Genomic DNA, 18,525 nt, shown 5'->3' with positions numbered 1-18,525 from the left:
GCAGGTACTGGGAGTCAACATTTATTCAGGAACAGACAGGTAACCAAATAGGAACAGCGTCAGCACACGGGTAAACAACAACAAACGACAATGCCGAAGCGGGGAACAGAGCAGGGGAACAGACAGATATAGGGGAGGTAATGACAGAGGTGATTGAGTCCAGGTGAGTCCAATAATCGATGATGCGTGCGACGGGGGGAAGGCAGGTGTGCGTAATGATGGTTGCAGGAGTGCGTAATGCTGGGGAGCCTGGTGCCCTCGAGTGCCAGGGGGGAAGAGCGAGAGCAGGCGTGACACCACCTTTCAGTTACTGGCCCAACAATCTAAKCTCCAGGCTACCTGCCACTCTAGTAGGTAGGTAATGCTAGGTAATTAACACATTCACTTTCATTATGGCTGTTAAACGACTCGTTTTTGTCAGTCAACTGAACAGCTATTTCTGACACGATTCACATTGGGACATTGGGACATGTACAATAAAATATGTAGCGGAATGATTGATAAAGGAAGAGGAAAGAGACTCAGGTCTTGCACAAGATTCAAAATAAGTCACCTTAGTTGTTGATTTATTTAAACAATCTGTTAATGAAGTTAGAACCCGGGAGCTATACCTCATTGTGGCACAAAAATTATTGGACACCATCCAGAAATTATAAATGACAAAAGACCATGCAGATGTCTAAATCCCCCTAAAAACGCAAAGTCAACCACATCCAAGGCTTTTTTTTTGTTGTCAATGTGAACATGCTGCCTCATTGAACAACAGTGTAGTCCCTGTAGTTGGGATGCCATTCTTTAAGATTCCTGAGATTCTGGTCTTTAAATGTAGACACTTTGGCTGAGAATGTGTGCAAACTGCAAGTCAGAGCATCCATTCACAAGCATCAGATTCCAAACAGAAACATCAGCAATAACCAATAAATTATTATTATCCCCTTATTCCCAAAGTCATTCTCCCAAGACAAGGAGGTGCTAAAGCTAATTCTGAACAAAAGTGTCCACATTGACATGACTCTATTTCATAAAATAGAGTCAATCTATCAAAGATTTAACAACAGTTAACAGCAGTCTTAAACTTCCTAATATTGTATATTTATCTGGGGATAAATAGACAGTACTTGACTTGGAACCTATTTCAGTACTCATTTTGGGTGCTGGCACTGTTTATATTTAGGTGCAGGAGCGCCACAATACTTTTGAGCTAATATTCTATAAGATGTGTAGGCTCAAGCAGTAGAACATTTGAGGTGCCAGTACTCAGCTCAGCTGAGCTCCTGCCCAAGCCAAGCACGGTAAATAGAGGCATGACTAAAAAATAAATACATTTAATAAATGACCAAAAATGGAACTAAAAATATACTAATATTTATGTAATAAAAGTAATAAATGACTTATTTTTGTGAACTTTTGTCTGTCTTTATGTCGTCCTGTTACTGCTTTTACTGCCAATAGGTTTGGATTCATGTCCTGTAGCTATTCAACAAAACAATGTCTACAGTGCAAAACAGTGCAAAACAAGAATGAACTAAGATATTCATTACATCCTTCATTTTTGTTTCTTTTGTTAATCACCAGTTTCCACTGAATAGGCCTCTCAGTCTACTCTAGGCGGACACCAATGACTTGCAGCGTATCAAAGGTTGATCTGATTGATAGCAGACAGTCTGTTGTTTCTTAACTAAGCAATAAAATTGCAATAAACTCTCAATTACATTAATCGGTGTCGTTGGTATACATCCTATTCACAGGGAACATGTCGGTAGGAGCTGTAAGAATAGTATTCTCATGGGGAATCGTTTTAAATTGTGAAGAATTGCAATGCATTTTTAAAGGACAAAACCAAGGAAACCATTATGTTTGCTTATGAATGTAAAGCTGACTATCTAGAACAGATTGAAATAGCAGACGTGATGTGAATCACTAGACCATAGCAGAAGAAGAAGGATTTTGTTTCTCAAGAAATGTCTCTCTCAATGAACAATGCATACAGATTACAGAAATGTCTAAAAGCGTTGTGACAACTGTTTGGCAGGATCACGTGGTTCTAATTACATATGCTTTTTGGCCTCAAATTCATTCATCTGTACACCATAAATGATCTGTTTACAAGAAGGCTATAAGATAGTTATGTAGTCAAAGCAAGCGACGGCTAAGATAAACCAATAGTGCATTAGTGAGGGATAGCTGGGTTTGTATTAAACAATATAAAACCGACTTTCCCTTTCCCGCTATATTTCCCTGTGTTGTTCGAACAACCATTTCAGCACAGTAACACAGTTTTACCACCACCACCACAGAAAGGTGCACTGATTGTTTTTCAGGTCTCTTTCTTCACAAAGGTCTCTGGAAACGCAAAACTGGTGGCACTAGAAGCACATTGTTGATCTGACTGAGGGAAAACTACAGTATCACTGGCCATTGGCCATCATCAGATAGATCTTCTATACATATATACCTGTCTGCCATCACGTCTACAGTTAGGAACTGTACAAAAGTCAACAGTCATCATGTCCCAACTGGAATCCGGTCTTTGAATGATCTGGAGCAGAAGAGGCCTTTGTCGTTGAGGATCGTTAAACTATCATTTAAATATTGTGATTTTATTTATTTTATTTATTTTACCGTTATTTTACCAGGTAAATTGACTGAAAACACGTTCTCATTTGATTGAAAAGGGATAGAATCGGATAGAATGAGTCTCAGATGTCACTCATTACACCCCCTCTCAACCACTAGCTACTTCTTCTTCTGACAGGAAGTGGAGATTGCCCTTAAATCAGAGGCGTAGGTGGAGTTTTCATAGTTGTGTTCAGACAACACCCCTTGAAGTTAAAAATCCTTCCATTGGAATCAACAATGAGAAAATAATCCTCACCGGTTTTCTACCAGATTCAGGCATATGGGTTCTCAAGTACGTAGCGGTACAGCGGAAAGTTCTTTAATAGATATTTGGGTGCGTACATAGGCTCTTTAGGGTCTGTGGGTGGGTACTCCCCCACCGAGCCATCYAACCATCCCCCAGTCCGGATCAAGCCCTTGATGTAATTCAGGTCTCGTTTTTCCACGTAGTCGCCCCAGCGGGGGAAGTCTCCATTCTGGGCAGAGATMAGRTTMTSGGAYATTCCCTRTGGTCTGAAGCACCAGGAACAGTGCCAGCCTGCGTAGTGGACGGGGCTCCCAATGGACCAGTGCACCAGGATGTGTCCACTCTCCCTCTGATAGTTCCGGAAACCCGGCATGGAGAAGTATTCCCTGCGCCTCAGTAATATCCCGTTTCCATTGTAGACAGTGAAGAGCATGGCGACAGTGCAGACGGAGTGGACTTCCAGTGTCCCGGGCTGTCTCCAGAAGAAACCATAAAGGGACTTTCTCATGTGGATGGACACAGGTTCCGTCCAGCCATCGTAGAGTTTGAGGAAGAGGATGCCCTCGCGGGCAGGGATCTCGTCTGCATCGTTGATGAGGAAGACATCATCTGGCCTGGCGCCTTGCACCCTGGACATCCCGTCACGGCTTAGAAATGTTCGCAGGTAGTCGTCAGCAATCCACCCGTTCTGCTGGCCACCATTAGGGAAGTGATCGAGGAATACGTAAAGGATCTTGTGCTGCACATAGTTGTAGGTTCCGTTAAGCAGAAGGCGCAGGAAGTGCAGTGGCTTGGAATTTCCGTAGGCTGTGAAGTTTGACTCACACACCAGGAAGAGGTCCACAGCGTCAGCCAACTCATGAAAGCGGGCGTGGAGGAGGTCAAACTCGTGGTTGATATTAATGGCATTGATGACCCTTCGAGGAACCTTTCTCGGTGTCAGACGCGCCTTAGTGGGCAGGTTGGAGTGTTGCACCATGGTGGGGATGCCACAGTGAGGGCCGTGCCAGCCTMGGCGACACATACACTTCKCCAGCCTTTTCCCCCYGGCMMWTTTCRCSTGGGCTGAKTTGGGTTCCTCTTGSTGTGCATGCAGGATCTTACGCTGGCCCTCTCCGGGTTCCTGGGCCTTTTGTCCTAAATGGTCTTTGAAAGAAGCCATTTCCGTCCCCTCTCTGAAGCAGTATGCTCCAGACTTGGTGCGCGCAAAGAATGGGGTGGGGTCATCGCGAAGATGGAAGCTCCGTTTGTGAAGTTCCCCCCATGGTCCTTTGGGGTCTGGGAGAGTGACCGTCATTCTGTTTACAWTCCCTGAGTCAGGCTGCTCCTTGCGCCATGGGTCCTGAGTGGGAGAACAATAGGAGTCAAATGAAACATATCAATGACAATGTCATATAGACCCAAAACAATGTATGGGGAAAGCCATGTCATCTGTCCACTCACCTCACTGCCACGCCCAATCTTTCTCCCCACCTCTGCGTTTCCCTGGTCCTCCCGGTATGCCTCTGGTTCCCACAGGCCAGTGTCGGAGGGTACAGGCCCAGGTAGAGGCCTCCTCTCTGGGTGAGCATTGTTTGAAGGGTTCCCCTTCCCTCTCCAGAGGAAACTCAGGGCATTGACGGAGGAGGCATACAGCTCACTCAGTATAGGCATGTGGTGGAGCGCCTTGTAGTTGTGAAGCTGGGAGAAGACACACAGAGCAAATGCGCAGAAGAAAAAAGACTTGTGCCTTTGCATCTTCATCCTGAAAAACAAACACACATATACAACTCTTTAGCTAAACTGAAGTTTACAAACTCCTTACTTAACTGTAACTCAGGCATGTGCACATATATGGTTCTACCTGTACAGTCTCCAAAGTTCCCTTTTAMGTGGTGGTATAATTTCCCACCGAAATATATTTCTTTGTATACATTTTTTGTCATTGTTGTTCGCCACCCCCCAATCCGTCCGTTGGTTCCCCGTCCGTTCCTTGCCAGAAGATTCTACCATTACGCTTGTTTAAACTGAGCTGCARTGGGGTCAGAACGCAATAATTTTTTACATTAACCCTTTCTAACCCATAGCGGCCATCAACYGCKTTTCTTTAAATTACTATAGCGSCRGCGAATGGCCTWGTTTTTCTAACAATAATATCTGTGTCAATTTRGCAAAATTAACTTGCTAGACACCTAGAAATTTGGGGAATAGCTCACAGATTAGCAAATCATGTCATGATAACTTGGTTGGTACAGGCAAGCACATCAGCGGTGGAGCTCGAGTGATTGGCTAGAGTAATTTGTGTTTATGTTTGGGCTTAGGTTATGGTTTGTCGTATTTGCTAGGTGCAGATAATCATAGGCTATACATTGCCTTGTTTTCCTATTATTTGACAGCTTAGTTGTCGTGTTTGGGTAGTAGATGCCCGCGCAGTGGAGCGCAAATGGTTAGTTGGATATTTGTTTACATAGCCAGCTACCAGTGCCGCAAGATGGCGCCGACAAACATGACAGCTCTGCTTCTAGCACCTAAGCAACTTTGCAGTATTTTGTTATTTCGTATGTTATTTCTTACATTAATAGTTCAGAATGTTTTTTTGTGTTATTACATACAGCCGGAAATAACTTTTGGATATCAGAGCAGCGGTAACTCACCAGCAGTATGACCAGGAATACGACTTTCCAAAATTGTATCCTTTGTTTGCACCCCCCACGGCAATTGAACTTATAACAGAGGCTGTTTTAAAACGCAGTCGGCGGAGAAGAGGTACTTGCAGTGGACTTTTAGTCAGACTCAGGAGGCGAGCACACCATTCACCGCTTCTGAGTATATTACTCACGAATGTTCAGTCTCTGGACAATAAAGTAGACGAGCTCAGGGCGAGGGTCTCCTTCCAGAGAGACATCAGGAACTGTAACACATCATGGCTCTCTCCAGATATACTGTCCCGTCCATACAGCCAGCTGGGTTCTCAGTACATCACGCAGACAGGAATAAAGAACTCTCAGGGAAGAAAAAGGGCGGTGGTGTGTTTCATGATTAACCACTGATTGTGATAACGTACAGAAACTCAAGTCCTTTTGTTCACCCGACCTAGAATACCTCACAATCAAATGCCGACCGTATTACCTCCCAAGAGAATTCTCTTCGGTTATAGTCACAGCCGTGTATATTCTGCCTCAAGCCGATACCACGACGGCCCTCAAGGAATTACACTGGACTTTATGCAAACTGGAAACCACATATCCTGGGGCCGCATTTATTGTAGCTGGGGATTTTAACAAAGCAAATTTGAGGAAATCGCTATTGAAGTTCTATCAACACATTGACTGTAGTACTCACGCTGGGAAAACACTCGACCACTGTTATTTTTTTTCCCTTTTAGGATAACACAGTGCCATCAAAGCGACCCGCTATCCAGGACTGTGGGCTCTCATTCTCTGTGGCCGATGTGAGTAAGACATTTAAACGTGTTAACCCTTGCAAGGCTTCCGGCTCAGACGGCATCCCTAGCCGCGTCCTCAGAGCATGCGCAGACCAGCTGGCTGGAGTGTTTACAGACATATTCAATCTCTCCCTATCCCAGTCTGCTGTCCCCACTTGCTTCAAGATGTCCAGCATTGTTCCTGTACCCAAGAAAGCAAAGGTAACTGAACTAAATGATTATCGCCCCATAGCACTCACTTCTGTCATCATGAAGTGCTTTGAGAGGCTAGTTAAGGATCATATCACTTCTACCTTACCTGACACCCTAGACCCACTTAAATTTGCTTACTGCCCCAATATATCCACAGACGATGCAATCGTCCTTGCACTGCTCACTGCCCTATCCTATCTGGACAAGAGGAATACCTGTGTAAGAATGCTTTTCATTGACTATAGCTCAGCCTTCAACACCATCGTACCTTCCAAGCTCATCATCAAGCTCGGGGCCCTGGGTCTGAATCCCGCCCTGTGCAACTGGGTCCTGGACTTCCTGATGGGCCGCCCTCAGGTGGTGAAGGTAGGAAACAACACCTCCACTTCACTGATCTTCAACACAGTGGCCCCACAAGGGTGTGTGCTCAGCCCTTTCCTGTACTCCCTGTTCACCCATGACTGCGTGGCCACACACGCCTCCAACACAATCATCAAGTTTGCAGATGACACAACCACAGTAGGCTTGATGACCAACAAWGACGAGACAGCCTACAGGGAGGAGGTGAGGGCCCTGGCGGAGTGGTGCCAGGAAAATAATCTCTCCCTCAATGTCAACAAAATGAAGGAGCTGATCGTGGACTTTGGGAAAAAGCACGCCCATCTCCACGTTGACGGGACTGCATTGGAGAAGGTGGAAAGCTTCAATTTCCTCAGCGTACACATCACTGARGATGTGAAATGGTCCACCCACACAGACAGTGTGGTGAAGACCCTCACAAACTTTTACAGATGCACAATTGAGAGCATCCTGTTGGCCTGTATCACCGCCTGGTACGTTAACTGCACCYCCCACAACCGCAGGGCTCTCCAGAGGGTGGTGCGGTCTGCCCAATGCATCACCGGGGACACACTGCCTGCCCTCCAGGACACCTACAACACCCGCTGTCACAGGAAGGCCCCAAAAAAAGATAATCAGGGACATCAACCACCTGAGCCACTGCCTGTTCACCCCGCTATCATCCAGAAGGCGAGGTCAGTAGAGGTGCACCAAAGCTGGGACCGAGAGACTGAGAAACAGCTTCTATCTCAAGGCCATCATACTGTTAAATAGCCATCACTATTACATCACCTTAGAGGCTGCTACCCTATATACATAGACATAGAATCACAGGTCACTTTAATAATGTTTACATACTGCTTTACTCATTTCATATGTATATACTGTATTCAATTAGTTAATGCATTGCTTGTCCGACATTGCTTGTCCTAATATTGATATATTTCTTAATGCAATTATTTTACTTTTAGATTTGTGTGTATTGTTAGATATTACTGCACTGTTGGAGCTAGGAACACAAGCATTTTGCTACACCCGCAATAACATCTGATAAATATGTGTATGCGACCAATAACATTTCATTTCATTTGATTTGAGTTGCTTGTTTTGTCCTGTTTCTACCGATACAATTCATTTTGAAACTGTCCCAACTTCTAACTAATCAGTGAACTCTGTAATTAGTCTGTCAGGCAAAAAAGCAGGAGTTGATGTGGAGTAGAGAGCGTGTGTGTGTTGTGTGTGTGTGGTGTGTGTGTGTGTGTGGTGTTTGGTTGTGGTGTGTGTGTGTGTGTGGTGTGGCGTGCGTGGCGTGCGGTCGTCGTGCGTGCTGCGCTGCGTGCGTGCGTGCGTGCGGCGTGCGTGCGTCGTGCATGCTCGTGCTAATAGATTAGTCTTACACATCTTTTATTGTCTCTGAACAGTTGTTGGGTTTGTATCTTCTCTCTTTATCTGTCTCTATCTACTTGCTGCATTCACTGAACTGTTGTCAAAGTAGTCTACTATTTCTACATTTTGTTTCAGGCCTGGTCTGTAATAAATCTTATTGAGAGAGGTTACCTACATTTTGAAATAGTCTCTGAATAGTTGTTTGCATTTTTACATTGTAACATAAGTATGAATCGTTGCCAATCCAATAGCCTTGTCACGCCCTGATCTGTTTCACCTGTTCCTGTGATTGTCTCCACCCTCTCCAGGTGTCGCTTATTTTCCCTGGTCTATTTATCCCTGTGTTTCCTGTCTCTCTGTGCCAGTTTGTCTTGTATGTTTACTCAAGTCAACCAGCTTGTTTTTCCCCGTACTCCTTTTTGCTGTTCTCCTTTTTCTAGTCCTCCTGGTTTTGACCCTTGCCTGTTTCTGGACTCTGTACCCACCTGCCTGACCTTTCTGCCTGTCTTGACCACGAGCCTGTCTGCCGCTCTGTACCTCCTGGACTCTGCTCTGGTTTTGACCTTTTGCCTGTCCACGACCAATCTCTTGCCTACCCCTTTGGATTATTAAACATTGTAAGACTCCAACCTTCTGCCACCTGTGTCTGCATCTGGGTCTCGCTTTGTGCCTTGATAAGCCTATTTTGTGTGGGTTTTGAAATACTTTCTGAATATTGTCCTGTGGTCATATTTTGGTATTTTTATGTAAATATTCATAAGTATAATATATTATATTTGGTACATTTTAACTGAGTAATTTTGTAAAATGTAATACAACTTAAATACTCTATTCTCAGTAATCTACAGCAGCATTGTAAAATTCTATTGGGGTCTTAAGGGTTTTTAAACACTGTGGAGCCGGTGTGAAACATGGGTCTGAAAACATACCTCAATGCAATGATGGTGTATGCCACTGTACTCAATGTTACCATTATCCACACTGATACATTGAAATACTGCTAGTTTCCCAGAACTTCTCTTTTCATGCTAGCTTGCAGTAGCCACTGCAGCCATTTTGGAATGGATCAAAGGAGCTGATTGGCTGACACTGCCATTCCAAAATGGCTAGGGTGGCTACTGCTAGCTAGCATGAGGACAAAAAGGGCAGCTTTTTGGGATGAGTAAGCTCGATTTATCTAACTAACAGATTTACACCAACGTCAATGATCAGCTGATAGCCCACCCTCTTTTCCCGATACCAATCATGTCTTTAGGAGGGACTGTAACTAGCTTGCTTACAAGTTGTGGTGAGTGTGGTGTGGCCCATTTTCCATTTTGAGCACCTGCCCACTGAAAGGTAGGCCTACAAACTTTGAAGAGATTTTGGTATTGTATGCCTGCTCATATCTCCCGAGTGGCACAGCGGTCTAAGGCACTGCATCTCAGTGCTACAGACACCCTGGTTCGAATCTAGGCTGTATCACAACAGGTCGTGATTGGGAGTCCCATAGGGCGGTGCACAATTGACCCAGCGTTGTCTGGGTTTGGTCGGTGTAGGCAGTCATTGTAAATAAGAATTTGTTCTTAACTTCCCTAAGGTAGGGGGCACTATTTTCACTTCTGGATGAAAAGCGTGCCCAAAGTAAACTGCCTGCTACTCAGGCCCAGAAGCTAGGATATGCATATAATTGGTAGATTTGGATAGAAAACACTCTAACGTTTCCAAAACTGTTAAAATAATGTCTGTGAGTATAACGGAACTGCTTTGGCAGGCAAAAACCTGAGAAAAATCCATCCAGGAAGTGGGATTTCTTTTATGTTTGTAGTTTTCTATTGAATGCCATTACAGTATCCATTGACTTAGGACTCAAATTGCACTTCCCGTGGCTTCCACTAGATGTCAACAGTCTTTAGAAATTGTTTCACGCTTGTATTCTGAAAAATGATAGAGTAAGACCACTCTGAATGAGTGGACCCTACAGTGTCCCAGAGGTTTTTCATGCGCAAGACCGAGAGCGTGCCTTTCTTGTCTACTTTTTATATTGACAACGTTATTGTCCAGGTGAAATATTATCGATTATTTAGGCTAAAAACAACATGAGGATTGATTATAAACATCGTTTGACATGTTTCTACAAACTTTACGGATACTTTTTGGATTTTTCGTCTGCCTTTTGAGAGCCTGTGGATTACTGAACAAAACTGTGGTTTTGCTAGATACAGGGACTTTGCTAGATACCTTAGATTCATTTAGATTCTGTTGAAGCGATTGAATACGATTTCTGAGTTGTAAGAGCTTAAAGAAATTGGCCTTGGATATGAATGACAGTCGAGAGCCATCATAGTACACATGCACAAAAATCACGATGCCACTTTGGAACCAGGACTTAAAGCTGTTGTCATTGTAACCCCCAAAACTGTGCCCCTACTGTAACTGAGCTTTGTAGGATGTAAAACAGGGGTGACCACATACAGTACCAGTCAAACATTTGGACACACCTACTCATTCCAGGGTTTTTCTTTAAATTACTATTATCTATATTGTAGAATAATAGTGAAGACGTCAAAAACTATGAAATAACACATATGGAATCATGTAGTAACCAAAAAAGTGTTAAACAAATCAAAATATATGTTATATTTGAGATTCTTCAAAGTAGCCACCCTTTGACACAATGACAGCTTTGCACACTCTTGGCATTCTCTCAACCAGCTTCCTGAGGTAGTCACCTGGAATACATTTCAATGAACAGGTGTGCATTGTTAAAAGTACATTGTGGAATATCTTTCCTTAATGCATTTGAGCCAATCACCTGTGTTGTGACAAGGTTGGTTTGGTATACAGAAGATAGTCCTATTTGGTAAAAGACCAAGTCCATATTATGACAAGAACAGCTCAAATAAGCAAAGAGAAATTACAGTCCATCACTTTAAGACATGCAGGTCAGTCAATGCGGGAAATTTCAAGAACTTCTAAACTTTCTTCAAGTGCAGTCGCAAAAACCATCTATGATGAAACTGGCTCTCATGAGGACCGCCACAGGAAAGAAAGACCCAGAGTGACCTCTGCTGCAGAGGATAAGTTCATTAGAGTTACCAGCCTCAGAAATTGCAGCCCAAATAAATGCTTCACAGGGTTCAAGTAACAGACACATCTCAACATCAACTGTTCAGAGGAGAATGCATGAATCAGGCCTTCATGGTTGAATTGCTGCAAAGAAACCACTACTAAAGGACACAAATAAGAAGAAGACTTGCTTGGGCCATGAATAATGATCAATGGACAGTAGACCGGTGGAAATCTGTCCTTTTCGGTTCCATCCGCCTTGTCTTTTGTGAGATGCAGAGAAGGTGAACGGATGATCTCCACATGTGTGTTTCCCACCGTAAAGCATGGAGGAGGAGGTGTGATGGTGTGGGGTGCTTTTCTGGTGACACTGTCAGTGATTTATTAAAAATTCATGGCACACTTAACCAGCATGGTCATCTGGTTTGCGCTTAGTGGGACTGTCATTTGTTTTTCAACAGGACAATAACCCAACACACCTCCAGGCTGTGTAAGGGCTATTTGACCAAGAAGCAGAGTGATGGAGTGCTGCATCAGATGACCTGGCCTCCACAATCACCCGACCTCAACCTAATTGAGATGGTTTGGGATGAGTTGGAATGCAGAGTGAAGGAAAAGCAGCCAACAAGTGCTCAATGTGGGAACTCCGTCAAGACTGTTGGAAAATCGGGGGACACCGATCCCGTAGAGGTAAAATAAATATTTTTAAGCCTTGAGGCAATTGAGACAGGGATTGTGTATGTGCCATTTCGAGGGTGAATGGGGCAAGACAAAATATTTAAGTGGCTTTTGAATGGTGTGTGGTGGTAGGTGCCAGGCTCACCGCTTTGAATGTGTCAAGAACTGCAACGCTGCTGGGTTTTTGACGCTCAAAYGTTTATTGTGTGTATCAAGAATGGTCCACTCAGTGTATACTGTACACAGCATGTAAACGGTTATGGACATCAGTGCAATGTATCACTCTCACAAACCCTGCGTGGGGGAGCATGCGTAGACTGTCACATACATTTGTTGACCCATTCCACCATTATTGGCCTGGTCCCATTTCTGCCTTCCATGGAAACTTCTGTTGTTGACAGTTGCTGTTAGACAAATACCTAAGAACATGTCAGAGCAAATTGACTTATTTCCATTGCTCAACACTGCAACCTCTAATCTTTTGTGTGTGTGTGTGTGTGGGTGGAGATGTTATCAAGTAAGATAGTTTTTCTCAGACACAATACGAGCACTGTGGGAATGCGGAGATAGCCTATCCCTACACTTTATAATGAAGCAGGGTGGCAGGTAGCCTAGCGGTTAGAGCATTGGGCCAGTAACCGAAAGGCAGCTAGTTCAAATCCCCAAGCCAACAAAGTACACAATATGTGTCATTCAGCAAGGCACTTAACCCAAATTGCTTCAGGGTTGCTGTTGATAATGGCTGATCATGGCCATGATCCCACTCTCCTAGGGTGTCTTTGGGATATGCAACAAAGAAAAACATTTCCAATTAATACACACTTGTACATGTGTGAAATAGGACAAATAAATATAGACACCCACTTAATCCACTGTGCACACTTTGCAACTTCTTACCTTTATTTATAGCTTATAAGAAATCCTGCTATGCCTTCCGACGAACCATCAAACAAGCACAGCGTCAATACAGGACTAAGATGCTCGTCGGACGTGTCAGGACCTGCAAACCATTACAGACTACAAAGGGAAGCACAGCCGAGAGCTACCCAGTGACATGAGCCTTGCGGACAAGCTAAACTACTTCTATGCTCGCTTCGAGGCAAATAACACTGAAACATGTATTAGAGCACCAACTGTACAAGGAAGACTGTGTGATCAAGCTCTACGCAGCCGACGTGAGTAAGACCTTTAGACAGGTCAACATTCACAAGGTCGCAGGGCCAGACAGATTACCAGGATGTGTACTGCGAGCATGCACTGACCAACTAGCAAGTGTCATCACTGACATTTTCAACCTCTCTCTGTCCGAGTCTGTAATACCAACATGTTTTAAGCAGACCACCACCGTGCCCAAGAACACTAAGGTAACCTGCCTAAATGACTACCGACCCGTAGCACTCACATCTGTAGCCATGAAGTCCTTTGAAAGGCTGGTATTGGCTCACATCAACACCATCACCCCAGAACCCCTAGACCCACTCCAATTTGCATACCGCCCCAACAGATCCACAGATGATGCAGTCTCTATTGCACTCCACACTGCCCTTTCTCACCTGGACAAAAGGAACACCTATGTGAGAATGCTATTCATTGACTACAGCTCAGCATTCAACACCATAGTGCCCTCAAAGCTCATCAATAAGCTAAGGACCCTGGGACTAAACACCTCCCTCTGCAACTGGATCCTGGACTTCCTGACGGGCCGCCACCAGGTGGTAAGGTTAGGTAACAACACATCCGTCACGCTGATCCTCAACACAGGGGCCCCTCAGTGGTGCGTGCTCATCCCCCTCCTGTTCTCCCTGTTCACTCATGACTGCACGGCCAGGCACGACTCCAACACCATCATTATATTTGCCGACAACATCCAGACAGCCTATAGGGAGGAGGTCAGAGACCTAGCCGTGTAATGCCAGGACAACTACCTCTCCCTCAACGTGATCAAGACAAAGGAGATGATTGTGGACTACAGGAAAAAGAGGACCGAGCATGCCCCCATTCTCATCGAAGGGGCTGCAGTGGAGCAGTTTGAGAGCTTCAATTCCTTGGTGTCGACATCAACAACAAACTAACATGGTCCAAGCACACCATGACAGTCATGAAGCGGGCACGACAAAACCTATTCCCCCTCAGGAGACTGAAAAGATTTGGCATGGGTCCTCAGATCCTCAAAAGGTTCTACAGCTGCACCATCAAGAGCATCTTGACTGGTTGCATCACTGCCTGGTATTGCAACTGCTCGGCCTCCGACCGCAAGGCACTTCAGAGGGTAGTGCGAACGGCCCAGTACATCACTGGGACCAAGCTTCCTGCCATCCAGGACCTCTATACCAGGCGGTGTTAAGAGGAAGGCCCTAAAAATGATTAAAGACTCCAGCCACCCTAGTCATAGACTGTTCTCCCTGCTACCACGTGGCAAGTGTTCCCGGTGCACCAAGTCTAGGTCCAAGAGGCTTCTAAACAGCTTCTACCCCCAAGCCATAAGACCACTGAACATCTGATCAAATGGCTACCCAGACTATTCGCATTGCCCCCCCCCCTCTCCACACCACTGCCGCTCTCTGTTGTTATCTATGCATAGTAACTTTAATTAACTCTACCTACATGTACATACTACCCTCACACATTGACTCCGGCACCGGCACCCCCCTGTATATATTGTTATTTTTTATCTCTTATTCTTATCCGTATTTTTTTAACTACATTGTCGGTTAGGGCCTCGTAAATATGCATTTCACTGTAAGGTCTACACCTGTTGTATTCGGCGCATGTGACTAATAACATTGGAATTGATTCGATTTGATTTACTACCTGCGAACACACGTCTTATCTAAAACCCGAAAGCATGATCTGACAGTTTACATTGTAGTAGTGTTAGGTTTAACAGTACCTATCACCATTCTGGAATTTTATTTGAACGACCAAAGAGAAAAATAACTATTGCATGTGAACGCAAGTTCAACTCAATTGCAACTGAATGTTTTGTAAACAAATGGAGAAAACGTGTAGGTAAAACTGGTCCATGCGATTACAGAATGGAAGAACAGCGTGATAAGTTGACCTGAAGAAACCTTTAGCCCTGCTGCATGGGAGCCCTTACTAGAGAAGGGCAGGCAGAACTGCGTACACACACACTTGATCCTCCGGTGAGCTGCTTCGTTAAAACGGGTGGGGACAGGCTACTTCTGCAGTCTCACAGTGCTCGTAGTGTGTCTGAGAAAAACTATCATCAGTGACGACATCCACAACCACACACACACACACACATGCAGAGGCTGCGGTGTGTTGAGCAATGGAAATAAGTCCGTTTTCTCTGACACGTTCTTACGTTTTTAGGAACACAAGGTTCGGTGGGAATCAGAATTGCAACCAGGCCAATTATGGTGGAACGTTACCAGTGGGACGTACTACTACAGTACAATGGGGAAAAAAGGGAACAGACTTAATATGTGCCCTGGTCAAAAGTAGAGCACTATAAAGGGAATATGGTGCCATTTGGGATGCAGCCTTAAAGGAAGGTCACAACTACATAGTTCACATAAAAACAGATCATATAGGAGATATGAACCCCACCTCCTGGTCCACAATATACTGTGAGACTGATTGACCCGCAGTATCAGTTCACGGACCATCTTCATTTCCTGATGTCACGATCGTGTGGAGGAGAGACGGACCAAGGCGCAGCGTGTGCAAAATACATCTTCTTTATTTTAAGAAGAGAGAAAAAACAAACGAACAACTAATCACGAACTAACAAAATAACAAAATTGACGACCGTGAAGCTAATAATACAGATAGTGCTGACACAAACACTACACATAGACAATTACCCACAAACACCTAAAGCCTATGGCTACCTTAAATATGGCTCCCAATCAGAGACAACAATAACCAGCTGTCTCTGATTGAGAACCAAATCAGGCAACCATAGACTTTCCTAAACACCTACACTCAACCATAGACAAACCTAGACACATACACTCAACACAAACCCATACACTACAACCAACACCCCCTATACCATATAATCACCCAAAACACACACATACCCCATGTCACACCCTGACCTAACTAAAATAATAAAGAAAACAAATAATACTAAGGCCAGAGCGTGACACCTGACCAATCGCTCTTTGCTCTCGACAATACACCTGCCGTAAGCAACATGATCCAAAAATATCCCCATGACAAATCCAAATCAGAAATCATGGTCTCACAGTATAATGGGAATTTTCAGGTGAACCAAAAGGAGAGCAGTTGTTGATAATATCCAAGTATATTACAAGAATTCAGCAAGAACACCTCCAGAGCAGAAGCAAATACATTCTGTAACGAGGCAGCCCTTATACATTAATCACACAGCATTTTCAATGTTCCGTAAACATCAGACAGCTTGTAGGAAGTCACAACATCAGCTACACACATAACCACACAGTGTCATAGATAAACTATCAGTGTGTCCTTGAATCCAGTCTGGCGTCAAGCCTTAACCACAACATGCAACACTGTCACACTTTGATACTGACAGTTAAACAGGTAAGAAAATCAGTACTCAGTTACAACAGATAATCATAAACTAACAAGTGACAACTACTTAATTAAATATGGTACTTAAACATATATGGTTAACCCCTGTTTCGCTTCCTCCAAGAGAATATGTATCTGTCTGTGTCTTCCCGCACATACAATCATGTTTTTTTTACATATCAATTCATAAACACAGGAAATAAAATACAGGAAAAATACAAATCAAATAATGTCCTATTGCACACAGCCTTTGAGTAATGTGACAGATGAAATGTGGAAATGTGACAATGCCTATCAGGGGTTGACATTAAGGGTTGCCCTAATACCCAGAGCAAGGGAATGGAAGTTGAACTCAGCAGTCAGGCAAGTTGAGTTTTCTCTGTGGGTGACATTTTTGACTGAAAACAACTGCAGAAAATAACAGAAGCCTAAAACTGCAAAAAATGWTTTTTTGTATTTTTGCGTGTAAATAGATAATTTATAATTTCGAAGAAAGTGATTATAATATTCCAGCAGCCATAAAATWCTCCTGACTTTCCTGATTGGCAAGTGCATTTCTATCCCTGCCTATGAACATTAAATATAGATGTTATAACAGAGTAATTGACTGAAAAGTTGCCTCACTTATACCTTAAGTATACTACGTCCCAATATCAACTTCCCCACAACACTTCCCCATGATACTGTAATAGCTGTCATCATTGACTCTATAGAATGAGTGCCAGTCTGTTTGTGCCACCATGCCAACTCATTGTCACACATTGTCATGGCAAATGTGTAAGTAAGTGAACTATGTAGCTTGTGGAAGGCTACCCGAAACGTTTGACCCAAGTTAAACAATGTAAAGGCAATGCTACCAAATACTAATTGAGTGTATGTAAACTTCTGACCCATTGGGAATGTGATGAAAGAAATAAAAGCTGAAATAAATKATTCTGTCTACTATTATTCTGACATTTCACATTCTTAAAATACAGTGGTGATCTTAACTGACCTAAGACAGGGTTTTTACTTGAATTAAATGTCAGGAATTGTGAAAAACTGAGTTTAAATGTATTTGGCTAAGGTGTATGTAAACTTCCGACTTCAACTGTAAGTACATGAAAGTGAAAATGAATAGCAACAAATCTAGAGAGGTATCTTATTAATAATTAACTCCAAACAGAACAAAATCCATTGAAACGTTCCCAAATACTGTAAAAAGAGAGAGGGAGAAAAAAACTGAGATTGAGAGAGAGAGAGAGAGAGAGAGGGAGAAAAAAATCACTAAAGGTGATAAAACATACCTCCCTTGCAGGAAAAGTCTAGCCATGCTGGTTTGTTGGCAAGTGGAGCCCAACTGTTACTTCAGATTTTCTTCACATTGTACGGTAGGTCTCCAAAGCTTCCTTAGTTACTCTGCTATTTGAACTAGTCGGTAGAGCTTCCATACAGCGGCAGGTGGTAGGTGGCATCTATATTGACTGTTGCCATTCAGGCTATCAAACTGGATTTACAACAGCACAGAGAGAGAAAGAAAGAAAGAAAGAGTGAAATAGAAAAGCAGGGTGGAACCCTTGGTGGAACAGCTACACATCTTTCCTGTACTTTGCCTCTGGGGTCTTCATGTCCGTCACAAGTAAGTGCACGCACATGCACAGTACTCACACAAACAAGCGCACACACACCTACACACCCACCCACCCACACTGACACAAAAACACACAGGCACGTGCGCGCACACAGACACAGATGCATGCACGCAAGCATAGAAACACAAGCATGCACAAAAAAAAAACACACACGCATGCACACAGGTGGCCATTCCAAAACAAATAAGGAACAGCTTTACATATCACTTCACATTCACTCTTACCAATCTGCAGCACAATGAATGAAGACTGTCTGTTCACTGTGCTGCATAAGATTTGTGAGAATGGGGAAATATGACAACAGGAAAGCAATGGGCTGACAAAGTATCCAGGCTTCATTCCATCATACATGCATGTGGTAATGTTGTGCAACACTAAATAAGGAACAATGAACTTATTAATAACATACTCTACACTTCCTCTCCACCCTCCTC

The 18,525-nt window shown here is 43.7% G+C and overlaps 1 protein-coding gene across 1 annotated transcript; it reads right to left on the bottom strand.

Moving 5' to 3' along the window:
• On the bottom strand, positions 1-18,284 carry LOC111981819 (beta-1,4-mannosyl-glycoprotein 4-beta-N-acetylglucosaminyltransferase-like). The gene is made up of 3 exons (XM_024013273.2): positions 17,747-18,284; positions 4,310-4,610; positions 1-4,208 (listed from the first exon to the last, which is right to left on the bottom strand). The coding sequence occupies exons 1-3, from the start codon at positions 17,770-17,772 to the stop codon at positions 2,892-2,894; spliced, it is 1,644 nt and encodes a 547-aa protein (XP_023869041.1). The 5' UTR covers positions 17,773-18,284; the 3' UTR covers positions 1-2,891.
• Between the last annotated feature and the right edge of the window lie 241 nt (positions 18,285-18,525).

The sequence above is a fragment of the Salvelinus sp. IW2-2015 genome, linkage group LG20 (genome assembly GCF_002910315.2).
Source record: "Salvelinus sp. IW2-2015 linkage group LG20, ASM291031v2, whole genome shotgun sequence".
Taxonomy (NCBI): domain Eukaryota; kingdom Metazoa; phylum Chordata; class Actinopteri; order Salmoniformes; family Salmonidae; genus Salvelinus; species Salvelinus sp. IW2-2015.
Note: the sequence above shows the minus strand (reverse complement) of the source record. Positions and strands in the feature narration are given on the sequence as shown.